Genomic DNA, 25,381 nt, shown 5'->3' with positions numbered 1-25,381 from the left:
AACACTAAACTAGCAATTAAAAGAGCTCTCATGCTGAGTCTTGACATAAAAATATGTCAGCGTCTTAGCATCTTAATTGTCAAGTATGTTGCAAGATAAAGTTGTTTTCTCTTTTCTAACTCAAACAATTGTTAAATACTTCTCTTTGCTTTTAATTTTGCAGGAATTAAAACTTGTACTAAAAGTTTGCTTTACTTTTGTTAGTAATAAAGAATATTAGAATGATTTTATAACTCATTGTGTAGGCTTTTGTTTTTAGTTTGTTTGCTTTGTAAATTCGATTCTGTTTAAGAGGTAGCAGACTGCCCTGGGTTCAAATCCAGTTTCCTAGTTACTAGTAGTGGCACCTGGGTAACTTAAGTACTCTGATTTGTTTTGTACTTAATTTGAGGCTTACCTTGAAGGAGGTGGTAAAATATGTGAAATGTCTATCACGGTATCTAGCATGAACTACAAGCTCAAAAAACAATATTATTTTCCTATCCCTGTACCATCCCTCTGGTACTCAAGAGTTAGTCTGAGCTCTCCCTATACTTCTTTTCTTATTTCAGCTTCCTTCTTCTCTGAGCTCCTTTATTTTGGTCTCTAGGCAGCTGACTTATTACAGAATTCCTATGATTGTTAAAGATGGGCCTTCCGGTTTTATAGGGTAGAAATGTGTTTAATTTTCTTGAGAAAGATTCAAGTTGCTTGAGGTTTTTAATACCTTCAAGCCATCGTTACCTCAGTAAATCATGTTCAGAGTGATATATCTACTTTAATATTATTGGATTTTTTATTTTATTTTATTTTTTTAGAAACAGCATGCTCCATCTTCTCCAAGAACAGCTAAACACATTTAGTGGTATCTGCTGAGTCTTGCAAAGGAAAATTGTACCTTATGCCTACTCTTTTACTAAAGACGAGAAGTTATTATTTTCCCTTTCATTACTGAATATACAGCAATACTTAATAAGTTTAAGAACCTTATGCATTATCCATATGAATTATGATGACCACACACAGTACACAAAGTATTAGCTAATTAATTACCTAAAGAACACAGAGTTCCCTTGCTGAGAATTAACTATGTAAAATGGTGGGCTTTCTTGACAATAACATCTTCACATAACATTGAAAATTAAGTAGTTTGAAAAAAAGAAAAGAAAATTAAGTAGTTTGGTAATTTTCACATCTACTTATGAAATTTAAATGCATTTCTCTTCCTTATAGAGAACAAGGGATGGAAAATTAGATCTTTCATTTCAAAAACATGATTAGAATTGAAAAGAGAAACATAAACATGACTCTAATTTGCTAATACTTCCTCCTAATTTGGATGTCATGGAGTATTCTAATGTCAATTAATTGAACTACTTTAGCTCTCTAAAAGTTTTACTACCTAGATAGCATTGTCATAGTTAGACAGTATTTTACAGATTATATTTTAGATAAGTTCCAGAATATCTGCAAGTCACATTTAACTATATTAAACAGAAAAACAAAACTAAATTTTTCCAAGTCTCAGGAAACAAGTTATAAACTTCAAGAAGAGTAAATGCTACTGTAAAAACATGACATATTTCCTTATAGATTAAGGTTGAGGCTATTTATCAGTCTAAAGGAGCAATCACAACACTATTGGAAAATACTTTCAATGAGGTAGGTTCAAGAGACATTTCCAATAAGTGAAGTTTATCTTTAGGTCAGGACCAAAAGATATATGTGAAATTTTTTTCTAAACTTGCATGACAGTTTTTCTCACATTGGGAAATCCCATTTAGCTATACCTTAAATTCTTTCTCAAGCAAAGTAAAATGCAAGAAAAAAAAAATTCATTGGACTTGAGTAAAAACAAGATGCAGAATTGCCAAGAAAAATGTCTTTGAAATCACGTAGAATCCTAAAGACTTAAAAGTTAATAGTTATACACGGATGGATGAGGACAATGCCGGGCGGGGGGGGGGGGGGGGGGGGGGGGGGGGAAGAGGGTGGGATGGGAACTGGGTGGAAGGGAGCTATGGGGGGAAAAGGAGAAACAATTGTAATAATCTGAGCAATAAAGATGTATTAAATTTTTTTTAAGTTAATAGTTACTCCTTTCTTTCAAAATATCATGCCCAATTATATGTACCTGCCCTAATAAATAGTTGTAAATTTCTATGGTATTAAATCAATTCAATTATACTATTTCCCTTGACCACAGTTATTCTTGGACCATAAAATAGACAAAAGAGGGATTCTCTCTTTGTGAAAGAAAGCATTTCTTTTACTATATAGATATTGATATTTTTCCAAAGGTTTCTGCTTATGAGCTAATAATTAAACATATAAGCCTAGGCAATAAATCTCACCCCTCTTGTTTTTCAAGTAACTCAAAATTTACAACTTGTTTCCCATCAATAAATCATAAATGACATTTCCTTCCAGGTTTCCAGAAATGTTTGAAGCCATAACAGAACTTTTGAACTTCTACTGAAAGTGATATCAATTATTTTCAAAATATAACCACAATTAGTAGATTGTAAGAAAAATTTTAAATTGCTCTTAATATGAGCAAAAACAGATGTTTATAGGTTTTGCCAAACCAGTTTAGAGAAGAAATGATTTTAGAACATTGTGACTATTTGGGGTGATATCCTTAAAAATTCTCCCTAGGTATACCAATAATAACATTAATTCAGGAATTAATATAGAGTTGTAAAAAACAAGAATAAAATTTTATAGAGGATAATGAGTGCTTCCTGCTGATTGAAAGGTTGAAAAAATTCCACCACTATTCACTAAAGGTGAGACTGTTCAATTCTCACCTTTCCAGTGAGGTCTATTCCCAGCTTCCCTATCCAACAATGCCATCTCTCCACCTCTGGGAACCCTCTTCCACATTTTCTCCCCCATAGCACTTATTACCTTATATACAATGTTAATTATCATCCATTATCTCTTACTAGAATGTAAGCTCCATTATGGCAGGGATCTGCTGTTCACCCATTCGTATCCCAAGCATATCAGCCACTACTGAATGACTAGTATTACATCATGTTGTTTACAGATGTCACTTTTGATTTTGCTTCATTCTTACCTCCCTGTTGGTGGCTCAAGAAATCCATCCCTGATCCTTCCAAAGCATTGGTTGGAACATAATTATGCCATGCTAACAAATTTTCCAGAATAGCAGTGTAAATTAAGATAATTATTTCTTGCTCATGCTACTGTCTAACATATTCAATGTAGCAAAAATATTTGAAGGAGTTCTAAAAAGTCACTCAAGACCTACACTGAACAGAACATGCTGTCTCTGGTCACATTACAGAAAGACAGAAGCTAGAGGATTGTACAAGAAACTTCATTTTTAATGCCTTTCCTCAGAAATGTCACATAACTTTCAGTTCTATTTCACTGGAATAAACTATAATAGTTATAATGGCCCCATTAAAACAGGAGATGGAAATTTTAAAAGCATATGGAATGTTTGGTGATTATTACTGTGACATATGCATCTCTTATTTCACAGCATGTATCACAATTCATAATAATTTTAATAAAATCTATTTCCTCTACTAGAATGGAGACTCCTCAAGGGCAAGAAAAGGTGTCTGTTTTGATCAGTAATATATTCCAAGCCTCTTTTATATACAGCAGGGACTTGACACATACTTGCTGAATAAAAAGTTTAAAACCAATTATTCAAAATAATTATCCTTTTAATTTGTTAAAAGAAAAAATACTCTCTATAAGAAAGAATTCCTATTTTTTATGTCCATCAGTAGCCAAATGGAACTTGATGTAAACATTCCCAATACACCAACTTTGGTTAAATGAACAGCTTTGAAAATAATTCATTAATGCATCTATCAAAATGCCACTAACATACCCATTAATATCCAAGACTCATTACTGTATGTCAAAGGTCATCCAGAATAACATTTTCATTACAATGAACTGTGAACTTCCAGTGAGAACTGTTTGCCTGAATCAAACTATTTTAATTTCTAAAGTTGTGGAGTCTAGTGCGTTCCCTCCCTCCCTCCCTCCCTCCCTCCCTCCCTCCCTCCCTCCCTCTCTCTCTCTCTCTCTCTCTCTCTCTCTCTCTCTCTCTCTCTCTCTCTCTCTCTCTCTCTCGCGCGCGCGCGCGCGCACACACACACACACACACACACACACACACACACACACACACTCTCACACACGCACGCACTTATAATCTGCCAATTAGGGCAATTTAAATAGTAAAAGAAAATAGAAACTAACAAAGAAAAACAACAACAAAAGAAAACAGAAACTGAAAGGGAATTTGTAAATCAGGGATATCATTTGGACAACTGTACAGAGTAGGCAGAAAATCCTAAAGGTGCACATAAGTAAAAGTCAGTAAATGATACAGAAAGCCACACCTAAACATTTTAAGAATTTCACTATAGTACACAAATTTCACAAACTGAAACACTGGAGCCATGACTTCAAGTCTTGCTCTAGAAACAAACTTTCTGACCATTTTAAGGACAAATGAAAATCCACATGCAACAAAAGAGAAATAAATTATTTTTAATTAAAAAAATATAAATCCTTAAAAGTTCATTAAAAAATATGCAGATTTTAAAAGGTGGTAATGCTCAAAGATGGCAGTTGACTTCACTTATGTATGCAAAATTTTTTTTAAAATATCAATACATTGGCTTATAATACCAATACCTTCCAACTAAACTGTTTTTCACCAAAATTCTCAAATAACTGTCAAGAGTTGTATGTTCTGGTATAAAGTCCACCATTATACTAAGCATGGTAAGTTCCAGAGCTAATAGTGAAACATTCATGAGATAGTTTTTGATGTAATGGAAGTCACATGAGCACACAGATTGAAAGACAAAGTGATAAAACATCAGTAGCCTTCGCTTTTTTAAGGTGTTAAAATAACACACTCCAAGCAACTGCTTGGGAATTATAAAAACTGAAAATCTCATCCTTCTTTTCCCACCTATAAGGGAAATAGAAAGGTGATGAAGATTACTAATAGTATTTCACATATTTTTATCTATGTTACATATAAATCCAAAATGCAAATATTTAAAATGGTGTTTAAAGAGACGTATCTAGTGTTAAGCTTGTCCTTGCTAAGTAAATGTGGCTGTTCATTTACTTAAACATTGATACCATCCCGATGGCAACAATATTTAAACACTCCCGGTTAACTCACGCAATTAGAAAGGCTCTCAATAGCTGTACACAATTTGCATCTGTAGCATTAGAATCAAGCCACTGTCCATTTCCTGATGTAACTGCACATTCTACAAACCCATGACAGAAACACTAAGTTTAAAGGCGTAGAGAGTATGCACAGCACAGATTTCATTTTTAAAGAAAATAAACATGAATATATAGAAAAATGATTGTATAGTCACTAAAGTATTAATAATGGCTTTGTCTCCAGGTGGTGGGATTATGAGTAATTATTTTGTTGTAGTTATGGGAAAGTATTCTCAAAATAATTTAAGAACCAAATGTTTTACCACCGACACAACTATTTTGTCCTTTTCTGTTTTCACATTAAACTTAAAAGCTACCAACCACTATGAATTTGTCAGAGTGGCTACATACATTCTGATATACTTGTACGATTTCTTAAAAGATGAAAAAATAGCAGCATCAGGCCAAAAAAGAATAAATTTGCTCTAAGAATGGAAAACAACTGACAAGTGACTTAACCATTGGGCTTTGTATAGCTATATAATTCCATAGGAAAATCAGTCTAATAATTTTTAGGTACTGTCCTTATACCAGTTCAGAATGAGTATTTATTATTGTTTCATAAACATTTCTCTCTGTACTAGTAACAGCACTGCTAATCAAAACTTATACTTAAGCTATTTAAGACTGTCTTAGATGTGAGGTTAACTGTCTGGCAAGACTAAAAGAACAAAGTTTCACGTTAGCAGCAAATCAACTAGATTTAAGGGTCTTGATTTTTTTTGTAAGCCTTTGGAAGCCTGCATGTTAAACACTGGTGATTTTTAAATTCTCAATGGAAATGGTGATGGCATTCACTTAACTAATAGCTCAAATTATACTATAGTAAGAGCATGAACAAATATAAAATTGCCAGCAAATCTTATTTTTCAGAAATCACCAATTTTAGATTCCAGTATAGTTTATAAACATACTTCAAAAGGAAAAAATTGTGTGTATACACACTTCTCATACTTTTTTATATTATACATTATTCACATTCACTTTAAAAAAAAAGTCACATGGAGAAAATTTAAACTTGAAATATCATTAAATTCCAGTTACACAAATGCTCTGCTTTATTTTTAAAATCATTTGTACAGCCACGCTTATTACCTTACTATGCTTTGCTGAAAGGATATGCCTCAGTCTTTAAGCTTTTAAGATTAGAAATAACAAGGTTGAATTCAAGTTCTTTACACTCTTCTGGAATAGAAATTTGTAAATGGCACTAATCACAATGAGTAGATGAAGCTTCCCTCCCATATGTTAATGGCAGACTACAGAATCATAAAGAATGAAAAAGCCACAAACTGAAATCTGAAGTATCAAATCCGTTCTGGGGAATTATCTGCAGACATCTGGCTTAGTTTTAAAAAAAATGCACAAATTTTTCAAGAATCTTGAAGTTTTTCAAGATTAGGATGTTACGTAATGTGCTTAAAACAATTTATTAAGTGTTGACTAAAGGCCCTAAAAAGTGCCTTTCTCAAACGTGAGTAGACTGATACTCTACTCCCAGGCTGACAAAGTCCATGTTTTAATAATTGTAGACTATGAAGGACTGCAGGGGGGGGGGGGGGGGGAGATCGGGGGGAAACTTAATAGAAAATGTAGTAAGCACATTTGGCTGCCCATTATTTAAAATTTCAACAAATTTAAGCAATTTAAATTATACTCTGATTTAATAAAACACCCACACAATGACAAGAATGAGACTTTAATCAGTTTTAAGTGGAGTTTATAACACTAAAGATAAAGGGTTGTTAACAAACACAATAACAAATGGACATCTGATTGGTATGAGGCATTATTCTGTACACATATTTTTTGTGTATCCTCAGTGCATAGCATTTACACACAGAGCCACTGCTGCACAGCACAAGAGTATCTGAAGAGGCTGAATCAGAGTAAGGCTGTTTTAACAGACTGAAATTTTTTAGTATATATATTCTATATGAAAACAGATTGAACTTTTGAACTGGCAGGGTAGAAGGCAACTCTGCCACACACTGCAGTTAAAGCCCCCACTTTAGTGCACAGTTCCACCCCTTCCATCTGCATGCATGACACATTAACAGTATTTAAAGGTAAACGAGGCACTTTGTGGCAACCACAGCCATCGTTATAAACATATTGCACAAATTTTCTAGAACTAAACATTTAACTTGTACCCTACTTTTATTTTTTTAAAGCTGAAACATTTGATGCTGCCAGTAAACTCCACGTAAGTTTATAACCTGTGCCACAGCAAAGAATGGTGATGCTATTTATTCAACTACCCTTTAATAATTATGGCAAAAAATATTCAAGAGGAGCTACAGAGGACTTGGGATGGTACAGGGCCCAATTGTAAGCTTTCTTAAAAGTGATGCCTTCAAGTAACTTCAGACATGTAAGCGGCTGCACATCCAAAAAGTCTATGAAAACATTCCAGAAACTCAAGAGATTACCTATAGAATGCATTTCAGGCTAATTATGAATACTGTCATAAATAAAGTTTTAATTAGGACTCAAAAACTTTCAGTCATAGCAATTCTTGTCAACTTCTATGGGGATGGTAACTGAAATAAAGGAGAGTAGTATGTATAATATATATTTATATATATATATAATATATATAAAATGCCATTTTTCCATTTCCAATGACTACACCATAAAATGTAAGCAAGGCTTCTCAAAAACATTGAAACATTCAAAATCAAAACCCTCATTCAGACCTTCACATTCCAAAGGAAAAATAGTAACAGTGCAAAAGCCCATTATAATGTCATTATTTATGACCTGGCCCTCCATGTTACATATCGGAACAATACAAGTTATATTTTAATATACTGTGCCCAAAACTGTAACAAATAACAGTAATAGTAACTATCTTCAAAACATCAATGATTTTCAACTTAGTCAACAATTTTTAGCTTTTATGAAAGGTGGCATATAAATTCCAATGTGAGATCTTAGGAATAGTTGTCTCTAACCTTACCAATTTAATTTATGAGCAGTCAATCAATTCTTTATATAACAATGTTTAAATATAAATGTGTAAATCCTAAGAGCTTTGTTAAAAATTTAAAAATTTTATTTGCTGAATGAAAACTGATGAGGTATGGAAAACATGTTAACATTATTTACTAAGAATATTTTAGATGAAGTTCTGCCTAATCTATTTACCATCAAACTCTATAAATGCTGCTTTAATAGGTCCTATGCAATCTGTATTTGTAAATTAGCTAGGTCAGACCACAGCTAGTGAACAATTTCAGCACCAATAAGTTATTGAAAATGAGATTTTACACCATTAAGAAATAAATTGGATATTCAAATGTTTCAAGGGCAAGCTATTACTTGAAAGACACCAAATTTCTGGGGGGAAATTCTTTTTTTTAATAATATCTTCACATTAGCTTTACATTAGTAGTTGTACTCTGCTTAAAATAATATGCAGTCTGGGCATATCAAATATATGATACTTAAGTGAAAAAGAAGCCCTAGTTCTAACTCTAGCACTATCAAGAAATAATTCAACACTGCACATCTAAAAGAAAATCTATTCTTTCAATAGCAAATTGTTAAAAGCATTATGTGGGACAACTTCTACTGAAAAAGTAAATGCTTTATTGTTTGTGCAGCGTTGAAATTTACTGCAACTCTAATTTCCTTTTTAACACAAATAATGTCCTTTCAAATATAAACATTATATGTATTCAGTATTCAAGTAAAATTCCCTAACAGTTAATGACATTTTAAAAATGTGCAAAACTGCAAAACTCATTGTAATAGAATGTGTAAGGTCAAAGGGTGGAACGGCTGACAGCTATTGGACTGAATAAGTGCATCATAAATCTTTAAAGAAAAAAAACTGCTTACTGTAGAATCTCAAATTGAAATTTCCTGTGCAGCATTACAAAACAGTTTATATTTAATGAGAAAAAAGAAGCTTGCAGGCAGCACATGAAGCATCCACAGCAGGTATATGATTGAAAACTAATAAAATATGTGTAAGTTGTTGACTGATGTAGGTAATAAGAGTATCTGACTTTTAGCACTGGCCTTGATTACACAGGAGATGGAGCATTCATTACAATTGAGAAAACGTATTTATAAATCATTGTCAATTTTTATAATGTTTCAAGCCCATTCTTTGTTGATAGCCTCCACATTTATATGGTTAAGTCATTGTTGCTGTGTTTCTTATCTGTGACCACATTATTTTTATATCCCTTCATTTGTGGATTCTTAAGATGTTGTGCAAGGTTCATTCCTGTACCCCAATACAGATTCACTCCCTCTAGCTGCCTTTTCTAGCACCAATATGCTTTAAAAAAATAATAAAATGCACAAACAACAAGCAGTGACAGCGGCCAATTCCTCAAATATCCAGATTAATAACTGTAGCATGCTAAAGAAAGGTGTGTGTAAATAGCTGGAGATGTTATATGGTCCAGAGTCCAGCATAAAATATATTCCTTTCTGAGCATTCCCTCCCTTCCCCTAACTCGAATACATGCATTAGAATGTAGCAAAACCCTTTAGAAACTCCTCCAGCCAACTGCAAACTTATCTGTTGCCACAAGTGCAAAGGGGTAGGATGTGAACCTGTATATCATCACAAAGCTCTTTAGCCACTTCGGTTGGTGACAGAACACACAATGAGAAATTCCTACATATACACATCAGTCTGTCTCCACGTTTTATAAAACTGGAATAAAATGGGAAAGTGCCATTTTTATTTATCCTAATTGAATTTTAAATGTTCTTTTGACACAAAAAGGTATATACATGACACAGTTACACAATCTTTTTTCAACTGGACAAGTGTCAAAACCCTGTGGATGTATAGGGTAAAACAAGATTGGTCAGGAAAAGAGAATTGTTCCTATAACTGGTAATCTGACACAATGTCCTATTGCCATTAAAAAAAAAAAAAAAAAAAAAAAAAAGGTCCATTTTCAGTTTATTCAAGTTTGTTTTCATGGTATTTTATCCCTCTTCATTAAAAAAAATTCAGACTTTCGTAATTTGTGTATGCTGATCTTCATCAAAAGGTTCATTCTCTGGATCAGAGTCAGTGGTGTCAGAATACCTATAATGATCAGGTTCATTGTCACTAACATCTGGTGTTACAGAAGTTGAACTGCTAGCCTCTGGATTTGATGGCTCCTCTACTGTTTTTGTGAAATATAGCTTCACCTAGAGAAAAAAGAGAAAGTTTAAATGAAAAATCCATAAATCAGACTAATCTTAAATTACTTAGTATAGACATACTTTTAGCAGATTCATTTTTAAGTACTATGACAAACATGATCTTTAAAAGGCAGCTGCCTTTTAAATGACCCTCTCCCCCTTCTTAAAATTTCTTACACTGTCTTTTCTTATATGGTAAAAAGATAAACTGGCATGTTAATATATATTTTTAATAAGCATTAACTTCAAGCATTATCTAAATATACAAAACAAATATACACTGAGACTGAAGTTCATCAATAGTTGACAAAATATATTTTCATCACAAAATTCTATTCACTGACAGTTGAGTTCCAAAAGAATGTTTCACTTACTACCTACTTGAAAATCTATGTATTTTCTGATATAAAAATACTAAACAAATACAAATATTATCCTATATAATAAAAGCCTAATATGCCAAGTGTCTGATCATTGGTTCAACCAGTCGCTATGACATGCACTACCACTAGGGAGCAGATGCTCCGACTGGTAGGTTAGCTTGCTGCTGGGGTTTGGTCCAATCAGGACTGGGTGAGACGGGCTGGACATGCCTTGGAGCCCTCCCGCAGTCCCTCTCCACTCCTGATCATGCACCCGTGGGGTCCCTCTATCTAGCCTGTGCCCTCTCACAATCCAGGACCACTCAGGGGATGTCGGAATGCCAGTTTTGGCCGATCCCCACAGGCCAGGCCAAGGGACACCACCAATGCACGAATCTGTGCACCAGGTCTCCAGTACTATATAAAATATTGATCAACAACAATGTTTAAGATCTCATTAGTCCTAAAAACTTCTCCTGAAGGAAGGAAAAGAAAGTTATCATCATACAGTGGTTTAAATAGACAATCAAGGGCCTTACAGGCTTAATAAAATTATTGTCAAAACAGCTCTACAAGAATTCCATTTTAAAGCAGAGGAAGCTAAGGCCCAGAGAGATTAGGTAACTTGCTGAAGACCACCTATCTAGTAAGATTTAAATTAGAATCCCTTGCTTACTCTATTATATCTATAGCCTCTCCTCACATTATCTAAGAGTCATCAATTCTTCTCCTTCTTTTATATCAGTAATCCATAAACAGTTGCTCCTGGAACAACAAAGAGGTCAGGAGCACCAACTCTTATGCAGCTGGAAATTGGTGTATAACTTTCAACTCCGCAAAAACTTTACAGCTATTCCCCTGGTACCCATCAGGGATTGGTTCCATTATCCTTCTGTGGTTACCAAAATCTGTGGATGCTCAAGTCCCTTATATAAAAGGGCATAAAACAATGCATATAGTTGGCCCTGTTGGTTGAATCTGTGGATGCAAAACTTGGGGTTACAGAGAGCCGACTCTGTATTTATTGAAGAGAAAAAAAAAATCCTCATATAAGTGGATCTGTGCAGTTCAAACCCATGTCATGCAAGAGCCAACAGTATACCAGATAGCTTCTCATTACCCCTCACTGCTACTACTCTATTCTACTCTACTAGTCCAAACCACCACCACTTCTCATCTGAACCAAACCACTGCAACAATTCCCAATCTTAACTCCTCTCCAACCTATATATATTCAAGAAGTGGAGAGAGTGAGCATTCAGATTACATCTTTCCTATGCTAAATACACACTAATGTTTTTACATTTGGACTAGTGTGCTTTAGTCCGAATGTAAAGACATTAAATGACTTATTTATTGATCCTCAAATAACACCAAGCTCCTTAATATCCCAGGACTTTTGTACCTGCTCTTTTCTCAGATATTTGTATAGTTCACTTATTTCATTTCGGCCTCTAATTAAAATGCCACCTGCTTGGGGAGACCTTCTCTAACCATTCAGTTAAAAAATACACAAGATCATTCTCTATCACATCTTTATTTATTTAAAAAATATATATTTTTTATTGATTTCAAAGAGGAAAGGAGAGAAAGAGAAATATCAATGATGAGAAAGAAATCTTTGATTCGCTGCCTCCTGCATGCCCCCTAGAACCTGAGCATGTGCTGATAGGGAATTGAACCTCCTGGTTCATAGGTCAACGCTCTATCACTGAGCCTCTGCTTTATTTTTCATAGCACTTACCAATAATTAAAATATTGTTTTTGTTTACTGATATTTAAAAGTTTTTTTGTAATCACAAGTATACAATATATTAAAACAGAAAACAATAAAACTAAAGCAAGTTATACTTTAAAAGCTAGTGATTGAGAAAAATGTAGACTAAAGAAAAGAAAGTAAATGGAAACCTGTGGATTCTAAAAGATACTTTACAAATACTTTAAGAAAATACACGATCTAAAGGTACTTAATAATGGATCTATTTTCAGTTAAAATGTGTAACCAATCCCTTTATTTTATTATTACTAGCAATATTCTTACACTTTTAAGCTATGATTAAGATTGTTATATATACAAATGGAATGAAGAAAAAAAGTAAGAATTTTTAAAGAGAGAAAGTAGGAAGGATGGTGAAAGCAAAGGGAGGAAGTCAAACAGAGTATGAAATAAGAAAGGAAAAGAAAAAAATATCAAACCTCCATTTTGGAACCTGGAGAATTATTACTTACGCACGGGAACACACACACATACAATCAATCAATCAATCACAAATATATGAAATTAAAATAAAATAATTCCATAATGAGAGGAAACAATTGTAGAAAGGTGGTAAAAGGGGAGGATGACGAGAGAACGCCTTTTAGTCCACATAAAACTGAAGATAAGACTAGAATATGGGCCACAACTGGTTTGGTTCAGTGGTAGAGCGTCGGTCTGTGGACTGAAGGGTCCCGGGTTCGATTCCAGTCAAGGGCATGTACCTTGGTTGCGGGCACATCCCCGGTAGGGGGTGTGCAAGAGGCAGCTGGTCGATGTCACTCTCTCATCGACCTTTCTAGCTCTCTATCCCTCTCTCTTCTTCTCTGTAAAATATCAATAAAATATATTAAAAAAAAAAAAAGACTAGAATATGAGAAGGGTATCTATGTGAAGGGTAGGGAAAAGGCTGAGGGTGGAGAGGTATAGGAAGAGGGAAGAACTGAAAAGACCAGAGGCAGAACCATCTTGGAGATAAAGAAAGACCAATATGAGTGAATCCCAGGGAAAAGGGAAAGAATATATCTCCGGTTGATATAGGAGGTAGGCCTGCGCTAAGAAATACCTGTGCTAAATAATACAAGTTCTTGTTGGGCAAAACAAAGACTGTAACATCTTAAAAATTGTCAACAGGAATGACACAATCAATCTCTACTTAAGATCACTGTGAGGGACTGAGAATAAATTGGAGGAGTACAAGAGTAAAATCAGTGAGAACATCCCATATGAATTCTTCTCAAATAATTAAGAGTTTCTTCTACCCTTTACTTCCCCTATTTCTCCTTCATATCCCACTTAATTAATTCCTCCCAAACAACTGCCTCAAATTTAACCAAACAACAAAGAAATAAGGAAAGTACAGCTTTCATGACTTTTTACACACCTTGAATTTTATTAGAAACTATCAGACTGCTGCTGCATAAATATTACTTCTAAATAATATTTAATTTAAAAATTAGTCAAGGAAGGCCTTCACAAGGCTATACACCTAAAATAAAAGAAGCACACACACAAAGCCACCCACCAACTCCTCGAAATGTTTTTAACTGACCTTAAAATTTGGAGAAAAGTATCGATTGGCCTTGTCTTTATTTGCTTTGTCGAGATCATTTTTTGTTAAAGTGAGTACTAGATATTCCTTGTCATTATCTGATCGCTCTATACTGCAAATACTATCAATTTCTTGATCACATAGACTTCCATTTTCTACTTTTTCTGACGTCTCCTCTGGTCCTGGTATGAAGAATGTATTTACCCAAAAATGAAACATTTTGTCCTAAAAAATAAAGTCAAAATAAGCCATGTTATTTAATATTTTGAATAAAGGTAAACACAAAGACTAATACTTAGCAATTCGTTGTATCTAATTCACATGATTTTTCTTTTCTTTAAATTTTAAACCAAAAATGTAATTCCACAAGTTATAAGATAGCTTACTTTTGCTTTAAAACCTTAAGTAAAATGTCTCCTTTCTAGTCTAATATTAGCCTTCAAAAATGTTTTGAGTTTGTATATATGTATGTATTTAAAAATTCAGAAATGGATTTAATTTTCTCTAACAGAAGTTGTTGAAATATCAGGTACAACTTCCCAACGAAGCAAGGCAGATACATTTTTATTGCTATGGCAATTCAAACATTAAACAGCTCTAGTTTCTTAAGTAACAATGAATGTTTGAAAAAATTCATAATAAAATATGAAGTGGGAGGGGAGACGGTAAGTACTTCTGACTTTTTTTTTGTTATAAAATGCTTATTTTTAAGGAATCACTTCTTAGTAGTAATATGAGGTCTTATTAATCAAAAATGGCATCAGACGTTCATTACTTCAAACCTTTCTTAACCAACAACAAAAAAATGTTCCCTCTCTTACTAGAATTTGGTCTGCATGGATCATTTGACAATTAAAGATGTATTGTACAACCTTGTGATACCTTATCTGGTCATTTAAATATTTTATTTAATTTATCCTTAAGTTATCCCACCCATGGAAGTATCATATCTTAAATGTTTTTTGCAGCTTTTAATAGTACTTAGCACTGCCTTTTAAAAAACATTTGTTTTAATTATTTTAAGCAAAGTCACTAAATTAGTAACTACACACATATTTTACTTAGAATCAGAAGAAAATAAGCTAGTAACATTCAAATTTCCAAAAATGTGTATTCCATATAAATACAGTGATTATACTAAATCTGTTTTTGTTTAAATCACTGCAAACATTTATAACAGGAAGAAAAAAATCACATATAATAGAAATGTATGTAAGTAATCCAAAATACAGATATATTATAAATATTTAATCGAATCTTTCATTTTACATGTGTTAATATAATGCACAGGAGATAACTGAAATACGAATTAGCACACTCGCAAAGGTACAGAGAAATAGATTAAGGTGCCTGTTTGTTTTTAAAGACAAAATACAAGATTTTAAGTGTACTTGTTTTACAATGAATAGAAGAAAAACAACTACCTTAATTTTAAAACATTTGCTAACGCTTCTTGGTTTGTTTGTTTATTTATTTATTTAGATAGTATCATCTTCTTTTTATAGATTTTTACTGATTTTTAGAAGGATAGGGAGATAGAAACATCACGAGAGAGAAATATTACTGATCGGTTGCCTCCGCATGCCCCCGCCACTAGGGACCAAGCCCACAATCCTGGCATGTCCCCTGACTGGAAATCGAACTGGTGACCATACCGGCTGGGCACTTCTTGGATTATTAAAAAATAATTTTCAAAGTTATTGAAATATATTTATATAGGACAAGTAAAAAAAAAATAGGTTTCTGGTGAAAAAATTAGTTTAACATTTTGTTATTTCCTAACTACTTGGATTCTAAATAAAGAAAATTATATTTCTTCTAATAAGTCAAAGTAGAGTTAAAAATTTTTGTAGTAAATGAAACTTCCTCTTATTTTCTTAAAAAAAAAAAAAAAAGCTAAACATCAGGAAAATTAAATCAATCCTATTACTAAAAATTTCTAAAAATTGGTAATGTGCTATACAGATGCTTAAAGAGGCAAGTAACAATATGCAAAAGCTAGTATTTTTGTTCATCACCAATTAAATTTTTTTTTAGCTTCATCTAAAATGTTCACTTATAATATTTTAAAACAACATAGTTTTAAAATGAGCTTATATTTTCTAAATATAGAATAAGATACAAACCTCACTTTTTTAAGCCTATATATTTAAATAATACATTTTTTCCATTCTTCATTACTTCCTCTTCATATCTATTTCTCTTCTAGCTAAAACTCGAAATACTTAGTAAATTTGAAGAAGCAAAATATAAAATGACATAATTGTAAGAAACAGAAACCAAAATGGGTTAAAGTGGTTTGTGTCATTATATAAGACCATGAAACAGATCTTATTTATACATACAGACCAAGTTTATTTGAAACTCGTGATCCCTTGGTAACTTTTTCTCAGGTAATTAATCACCCCCTCTAAGAAGATTAAAATTGATTTCACGTAGTATGTATACAATCTTTACTATTTTTACAAAATTTCTTTGTATAACTCAAGTTAAAGAAAATTCATCTCAAATTACATTTAACTTTAAAAGGTCTTTTGTCCTTTTCCTTCTAATAGGATTATTTACCATTATAATGACTCATCAATGCCTATAGTAAGCAATGCATGTGCAAATCTAACAGAAAACCAATTCTAATTCATTAGATATCAGTCATAAAATGAAATAAACCTTTTAATATATCCTTACAGGTTGATTTCTGCCTAACCAAATACTTTACACAAAAGATCTAAGGTTACTATTCAAGGTGCAGTTATTTTTATATTTTTCCCAATAAAAGTAAAGCGCAAACCTTCTTTAGCTTGTTCTGTTTGTGGAAGAACTCTACTTTGATGTCACCACACACAGGCAATGGCTGAGGGAACTCAAAGTACATGAACTTGTCTTCCCGACGTGTGGGTCCTGAACTGGAGGAATATATCTTCACCTTGAGCTGGCAGACCACAAAATGAGGATCTGCATGGTTAAATACATATAAGTATCATTTCACAGGAAATGGCTTTAACTACAATAGCAAACTGTCAAAAACTATTTTAATTGTTAATATTAGCAATATACACAAAATAGTAATTCTGATATTCTAATCCTGATCTAAAACAAATTAATAATATAAATTAGGTAAAAATGTAATCAATACAAAATTTTCCCCAATCTGAACCTTCAACATAAGGTTCTATTGCTGACATGAAAGTCAATTCTGTTTCAAAAATAATAAGTCCTAAAATTAGACTTCTAGCACTATAGTAACATAAAAACTTTAACACTAAAATGATGTTAGAAATGCTTAAAATAACTTTCTGGCACATCTATGAACTGCTTAAAGGTAAGCTTTAAAAGTTACTTTGGTGCAATATTTTAAAGTCTCTATCATGTAACAAAATCCAAAAAATCATTACATGTTCACAAGAGGTAAGAAAATATAGTCTATACAAAGTTATACTAAATTCCATAAACGTAAGTCTCAATATTTACAAAAATATTAACTGTCATTCATTTTACCTATAGCTCACACTTTATTTTTAAAGGTATATAAAGCCACCATGATGAGAAACAGGAAGGAGAGGATTTGAAATGTCTGCTAAGAAAGGCAAAAGATATAAAGTACATATTGAAGTGCACAGCCCCGCTCCCTTCCTCCCAATTCATTTACAACTATTTTGATTTTGGCTTATGTCTGCTTTAAAATAACTGGTGCCCAACTGGAGTGACTCAGTGGTCTATCATCAACCTATGAACCAGGAGGTCTCGGATTTGATTAGTGGTCAGGGCACATACCTGGGTTGTAGGCTAAGTCCCCGGTGGGGGCGCATGCAGAAGGCAGCCAATTAATGATTCTCTCTCAACATTGACATTTCTGTCTCTCTCCCTCTCCCTCCCTCTCTAAAGTCAATAAAAATTCAAAATGAATGAATGGATGAAAGAACTGAAAATAACTGATAAAATATGATGTATCATGCATATGTATTAGCAATGCAACTTAAAGGTAATAATGACAAAGTATAACTAATTTATGGTACAATGAGTTCAAACAATTTCATAAAAGAGTGACTAGCCTTAGGAGGGTTAGAAGTGGGTTTTTGAAGGAAACATGTCAAAATAAGAAATAAAAGCAAGCTTGCATAAAGTGCATGAGAAATAAATACGTGTATATATACACATACACGTACATACAAAGAAATAAAATTCTCCCACCACAAGGCATTATCTTTAAAGATGAAAAAAAAAAAGTATCCCATTCTTTATCAATAAGACCAACAATTAAGAACAAGGCAAAAATGCTATCCAAGCTAAATGAATTCCCCAGTTTAATAAACATCTACTAGCTCATGCATCCAATATCTAAAGCAATTTGAAAAATCACATAATAAATAGTAGAACTGATCAAAGCACATGCGGTTATTCTATTTGGATTTGTAAGACATTTATCTTAAGAAAAAGCTCTCTAAAAAAGAGGAAATATTATACTAACAATCTTTCAACAATTTCTACTTCCTTGACTAAGGATTAAAAGTACAATGAACCATTTTAAAAGATAAACTTTACTGGGAAGTCTAGCTTGAAGAAATAAATAAACAAGGAATGATTTCATTTCAAAGTGTTGAATAAAAATCAACCAGAATGAAAATGCTTTGTAACTTTATTAATTTCAATTCCACTAATTCAGAATTTGGTACTCCTGATTTTAGAACTTTAAAAAGCAAATTAACTATGTAAGATTTCATCTAATACATGTATCTACAATAATTTTACAATTATAACCAATTACAATTCAGTGTTACTCAGAATTTCTCTCAAAAACTAAGCTAAAAATTTGTAATAAAAATCAGTGGAAAAGATTTTCTCAAATCCCCAAATAATTTTCTATACAATATGAATTTAATATTTTAGACAGATAAGACAAGTCCAACATTATTATGGTTCTGTGAACTTCTAAGACACACTTTTGATATATATCCTTTCATATGACTGTTTTCTAAAGATGAATATCTAGTTTAAAAAAAATCAGAATTAAGTTTTTTCAGATATATGCATATTGGTAGTATTGAGGGGGGGAAAATTAGTGATCATCTATTAACATTTTTAACCCTTTAAGATACATAGATTTAGAAATATTAAGACAATAATCAAATAAGAAAAAAAGTTGTAAATCCTTGCCAACTTTGCAGAAGACACTTTCTTTTCACAAGTTGTTTTCTTCACTGATTCCTCTTATTCCTCCAGAACGCAGACTGTTCCAACTCCCCTTGTCTCAGTCCTCACCATTTCCCTCTGAGCCTTCTCATCCTATAGCCTCACACCATTTAATTGGAAGGCTTAACTATGTCCCTTTCCTGATGCTTCCCAAAATATTATATCTGATATATCTTCTCATCTAAAGATTCAAACCCATACTTTCAAGTGCTCATTGAATATCTAACTTCATGTAAACAGCTTACCTTCACTTGAATTAAAACATATTTAAAACTAAAATGTCAACATTCATGTCCCCAAGTCTCAGATTCTTTTTCAGTGAATTATTCACCTGACCAGAATAGAAACTCTTGACAAATTTTTCAAATAAAAATGGTAGAAGAAAAAATAAGCTAATTCCATTTTATTGCTCCAGCAAAGCACATCTGGCTTAGAGCAAGTCATATAATTGGCTTCCTTTGTTAATCATTTTCTACTCTTGCTATCATCACTTTCTACACAACTGTACTTACAACACAGTTTACACCTCCAGCATTATCACCGACACTGTAGTATTTGTCATATTAAGTCTGAAATCCCCATTCAAGGCCCTCTAACAGTGAGCCACACATTCTATTCCTACTCTATTCTCTGTCCCTACATTTCTTGTCCAGCTCATTTCCTTCTGGTGTGCTTCAAGTCCAGCTATTTCCTATTGCCTATAATACTTCCCTCAGTTTCAATGTCAATCTAAACTGTATGCTTTCCCCAGTGTTCAATACAGAGCTGGACTTCCTTCATGACACTGACAATTCCCCAAAACTTTTTCTTAGCATTTGTAACTTATATATACAACCTCCCACATAATTATATACAGCTTTACTACATAGTATTAAATCAGAATACATAGAAAATTAGTAAAGATTTAAAAGATTTCAGTTGTCAGTATGAATACTGAGACCAAAACAACACAAAAAAATATATAAAACAAAACAACACAAATTATTTAACTGTAGAAAAAGAGAATTGGTGAAATTTTTTAAGAGAAGCAATGTGAAAAAAACTATACAAGATTACTAAACTGAATGTTCTCTCCTTTCCCTTATTATTATTTCTCTAATTTGTTATGCTTTTCTTTTGGCTCTTATACTGATACCTGTACTATAGCAAAAGCATGGGTTTTTTTTCTTCCTGTTTCCTTCTCTTCTATGAATCTGTTAAGCTCCTAGCTTATGTCAATCACCTCTGATATCTTAGTGCCTTGCACCCAGCAGTTTTCAAAATTGTACTGAGATGGCAAAAGGATCAAAGAGGCCCTTACAAGACTTTGTGGTCTCTGATAAAATTGCCTTTCTCTAAGAATACAGAAAATATCTGATGAAGGTGATCATACCTATCTGACAAAGATAAACAAAATCAAGAAATTAATTTCCTACATATAAATTAATTTAGAGACAAAAATTGTTTTAAATTACATAAATATTTTAAGTTTAAGCAAAACTTAAAGCTAAAAACTAAAACCACTAATGAATTGCAAAATATTGCAGAAATTAGAACTATTAAAGAAATAATGTGGTGGTATCTTATCTAGAAACCACAAAATTGCATTATAAATACTCAAAACTAAATCCAGATTTTCTCTAATACTACACATGCTTTGACTCAACCCTATTCAGTCAATATACTTTAGCCTATCATCATGTCATATCACTTTTTCTTTTATTGCCTCTGTCACCATTTCTATCAATATCTAGTCTTCCTTAAGATATGAAGAAATTGGTCCGTGCTTCAATCCCAGTAAACTGATGAACCCCACTGCCATTCTGATGCTAGATGTAACAGGACAGGCTTTTTTTTTAGCCATCTAATCAAAACTTAGGCTGCAATTTATAATTGCAGCACAGAATTTTTCCTTCATAAATACAATTTTGTTTTAAAGACATTAAAACATTGCTCTTGGCTTCTTTAGACCAGTGCACTAAACAACTGAGCTAATTAATCAATATGGGATGTTTCAGAAATAAATATTTTTTTATTGCGTTCAGAAAGGAAGGGAGAGGGAGAAAGAGATAGAAACATCAATAATGAGAACCATTGATCGGCTGCCTCCTGCATGGCCCCACTAAGGTTAGAGCCACAGCCCAGGCTTGTGCCCTGACCGGGAATGGAAATGTGACCTCTTAATTCCTAGGTCTGACACTCAACCACTGAGCGACACCAGCCGATTTTTATATAAACTTCTACATATGTTAAGAAAAGTGTTCCAGTACATGGGAGAATGAGGATTTGGAGCACTTACTGCAGGTTCCGCCACTGAACATTGGAATAGTTTCAAACATCATCTTGTGAAACAACAGTGCCACTGGTCTATAATCCAGATGATTCTTTAACAGGTAGCTATAATAATACACATAGCGCCTCTGACTGGGAATAGTTACTCCCTGGTGGACAGAAAAAGAGAAAAGCCAAATTCAAAAGAAAAGTTCCATTATAATTGTTTCACTTAAATTATTGTGGTAACTGGGTTGTACCCACTGAAGAACATATTTACATTAGAAATTTGACCTTAAATGATTAATATTAAAATGCAGCTCATTAACAGTAAATCAGAGCAACATCATCTGCCATTGTAATTTACATTTGTCTGATATATTTTTAATAAATTATTTTTAATCCTTAGTTGTTTATGTAAATCTTTGTATATGATTAACTTCTTTAGAAAGAGACTTAAAAGTATAGGTTATACACATCTTTTAGTGCTATAATTCTATACAACTAACTACCAAACCAGAATACTACCTAGATACCACAAGATATGTAATGTTTTGTTCATATTCTATGCATCAATACTCTCAGATCATCTTCTCTACTATGAATTCACAATCTAGATTTCTCAGTTAAAAAAGTAATTTTCTACTTCAGTTCTAAATTCAGAAATAATGTAGATTATTTTAATATGCAATGTTTGCTTGTAACTTGGAAAACTACATTTCAGAATGATCACAAGATTATCACAGGAAAGTAACTCACCAAAGGAAGAAATGTGGCTCTTAGGAATGGCTATTATTACAACGACAACATATAACAGTAGTTATTGTATATTAAACAACATGCCAAACATTTTACATATATTCCTAACACTACAACTCTACCAAAAACATTCTATCACCTCTTATTTTAAGGATAAAAAATCTGAACATAAAATATTTTGCTCAAAACCTGCATCTGAATCTAAATGTGAATCTGATTCTAAAACATTTTTTTAATCCTGACCTGAGGATAGGTTGATGAGAGAGAGACAGAGAGAAAGATCTAGATATCCATTGGTTGCCTCCAGAGCTGATTCTAAAACTTTTTACTCCCCCATCCTGGGTTTTACTAATAGTATACCTATTATGTGGTAAAAAACAAAACAAAACAAAAAAACCCAAAAAAAACCACACACAGAAAATAAAAAAATAGTAAGACCTCTTTGAGCTCTTATTTTTCCTATTTAAAAAGAATCTCCAAAGTTTAGCGTATTATAGTGCTTTAATTCTACGCAACTAACTAAAGAATAATGTATTAAATTGTGGTGCATGAACCACAGAATCCTGAAGACTAGCATGCAGCAGACCACTGCCATTTTTCTCTCCACACAGCATCCTTTCTCCTTGGAGAAGCTATCGTTCTTCCAGTGGTTTGTGGGTGTGGAAGGTGGGCCTTATTCTTCAGCTTCAGATAAATGCCCAAGCCTCTGGCCAGAGTGTTTAGTTAAGAAATAGGTACATACCCTAATCTAGTTGAGCTAGAACCTAATCTAGGAATTTTAGCTCAAATTGTAGTTCTCTTCCTACCACATTTGCTAAAGCAGGCAGAATGTAAAGCTAGAGCTACTGGAGTCATAACTTGCCGTTATATTAGAGAGCCTGCCTGAAAATAAAGTATATACAGAGAAAGGAAAGAGTTGAGAGAGATTCCTGACATCTGTTAAGCATCTAGATCCAGGCCAGAGCATTTTTAGCGTAAGATAGCCAATAAACAAGTCTCCTTTTGTTTAAGTTATTTTGAGTTTATTTGAAATTAAACAAGTTCTAAGACATTATATATAATACAAATGCTTCCCCTCACCCTTTTCAGTTTCTATTTCTACTTCTTTGGAGATCAAAATAATAAAAGAAAAATAATTCATACAAGAGAACACAGTACAGTAGAAAGAATGGATTTGAGTTTAGCAGTATGATTTTGAGATATACAGATATTAAATGACCCAAGACAGATTGATACTTGCAGATCTGTTTTATTATTTATATTAGAATGGGACCGAATTAAATATTAAGTCCTTCAAGGTATAAAAATCTTACTTTATTAATATATAAATTGGATAACAAGGCTTACATACTGTGTATTAGAAGAACAGAGTTTAGTCCAGGAGAATATGTTAGAAAAAATAAAAATGTTATAAGAGTTTTTTTTTTTTAATGTTTTCTTAACTTTTTAAGTTATTGATTTGAGAGAGATACATAATTGGTTGATTCTTGTATCTGCCTTAAAAGGGGATCGAACTGGCAATCTTGGTGCAGCAGGATGATGCTCTAACTAACTGGGCTACGAGGCCAGAGCAGAAGAGTTTTTTAAAAGTTGAGAAAGAGCATAATGATAGCTTATTTTTGTTTTAAATAAAGAGAAAATGATAAAAAATTTCATTTGGTTACTATCTGGGGAGATTTAGTATATAGATTAGGGAAAAAAAATAACCTGATTATGATAGGGCATAAAAATTCATTCTTCAGAAAAATGAGAAAATTCCAACTTCTTGGGTACTTAGAATAAAGTTAGTATTAATTATTTAAAAGGTTTAAGTATTCATTAAAGATAAAGCTTATAAGCTCACTTACAGAGACCATAAACATATAGGAACTGTCTCTCTAATTATTGCTTTGGGAAAAAATTAAAGTTCAAATGTTTTTTCTGAAAGTTTAATCAAAGAAAATAAATGTTAATGTGTTCTTTACCTCTACCAACTGAAAAGGGGAAAGCAAGGGAAAGAGGGGACTAGCAGCGATTCTGGGTGAGTTTGCCATATAATAAAAGTATGCCTCTTTAAATTCAGAACATTTGGAAATCTTTTCTAAATGCATAGTTACCAGTACTCATAGGATGTTTTAACTCTTTACTCATAGTTTACAATAAATATTGTGAATTACTGATTACATTTCTGAAATGTAAATGCAAACACACACATTGTGAGGAATAGGACCAAATGGAAAACCACCCTAGGAGTTGACCTATGGAGATGTAACGCAGTTGCCTTCTTATAAATTATTGAATGAAACATAGTCTTCCTTTCCTCAAGAAGTTATCCCACTATCAGAAAATTTTTTTCTTTATAGGAGCTATGAGTTGTACCTTGACTTCCACCAAAAATTCAGAACCTGAAAGTATTATTTGGACATTACTAACACAATGGCACATTTCATGGTAATCTGGCGCCCACCACTCTGTCAGCTAATTTGCATTAGTCAGCTGAGGAAATGAAAAACTCTGCACCAGATTATTCTTTACCAAAACATGACATATGGCTCCTCTTTCTTGGAAACAAGGGTGAGGCGGGGGAGAGAAAGTAGAGAAGGAGAGAAAGGAGGAGGAAAAGAGAAGCAGAGTTCTGTTACTATATAAATGTCTCCAGAACACAATTTCATTCAGCCTTTTAATATTTCTCTGTAATTAAAATTAAGGATATAAGCAAAACAACTTATAAGTCAGTTCTAATAAAATTAATCAAATACGAACTAAAAATTGGTAAAATATATGTATCTCCTGTAACAGTGGTTCACAATTATAAAAATGCAAACCTACAGACTCAACCTAAAAGAAAATATTAGCAAGGGAATATATTCAATAGCTGATGCTTCATAAATAAAAGTATTAGGTCTAGTAACAATTAATGTTGTTTTCTAATACTTTTTAAAATCGAATTTATTTAAACAATACAACAAAATTTAATCAACAATATAGTTGCCGTTGTTTTCTACTACTTGTGCCCAACGCTCAGGAAGCATTTTAATCCCTCTGTTGTAAAATTCTTGTGATTTTGATGCAAAAAATTCGGTCAATGCATTTTTGAGGCATTCTTCATTATTAAATTTTTTTCCAAGAAGAAAGTTTTGCAAAGAACGA

General features: G+C 32.7%; 1 protein-coding gene across 3 annotated transcripts in view; it reads right to left on the bottom strand.

The window, feature by feature from the left end:
* Positions 1–6,906: 6,906 nt before the first annotated feature.
* PTEN (phosphatase and tensin homolog) overlaps positions 6,907–25,381 on the bottom strand; it is an 81,928-nt gene continuing 63,453 nt past the window's right edge. For 2 of the 3 annotated variants that reach the window (XM_045581880.1, XM_036438469.2), the window contains 4 exons: positions 21,522–21,663; positions 16,845–17,008; positions 14,057–14,281; positions 6,907–10,392 (listed from right to left, as the gene is read on the bottom strand). In XM_045581880.1, coding sequence (XP_045437836.1) covers positions 10,207–10,392; positions 14,057–14,281; positions 16,845–17,008; positions 21,522–21,663 — 717 coding nt within the window. In that variant the 3' untranslated portion in view covers positions 6,907–10,206. The remainder of the gene's footprint in view (positions 10,393–14,056; positions 14,282–16,844; positions 17,009–21,521; positions 21,664–25,381) is intronic. The other variant, XM_036438471.2, reaches the window with a different exon arrangement.

This window comes from Pipistrellus kuhlii, unplaced genomic scaffold (genome assembly GCF_014108245.1).
Source record: "Pipistrellus kuhlii isolate mPipKuh1 unplaced genomic scaffold, mPipKuh1.p scaffold_m20_p_15, whole genome shotgun sequence".
Classification (NCBI taxonomy): domain Eukaryota; kingdom Metazoa; phylum Chordata; class Mammalia; order Chiroptera; family Vespertilionidae; genus Pipistrellus; species Pipistrellus kuhlii.
The sequence above is the reverse complement of the archived record's forward strand: the minus strand, read 5'-3'. Positions and strand labels throughout refer to the sequence as shown.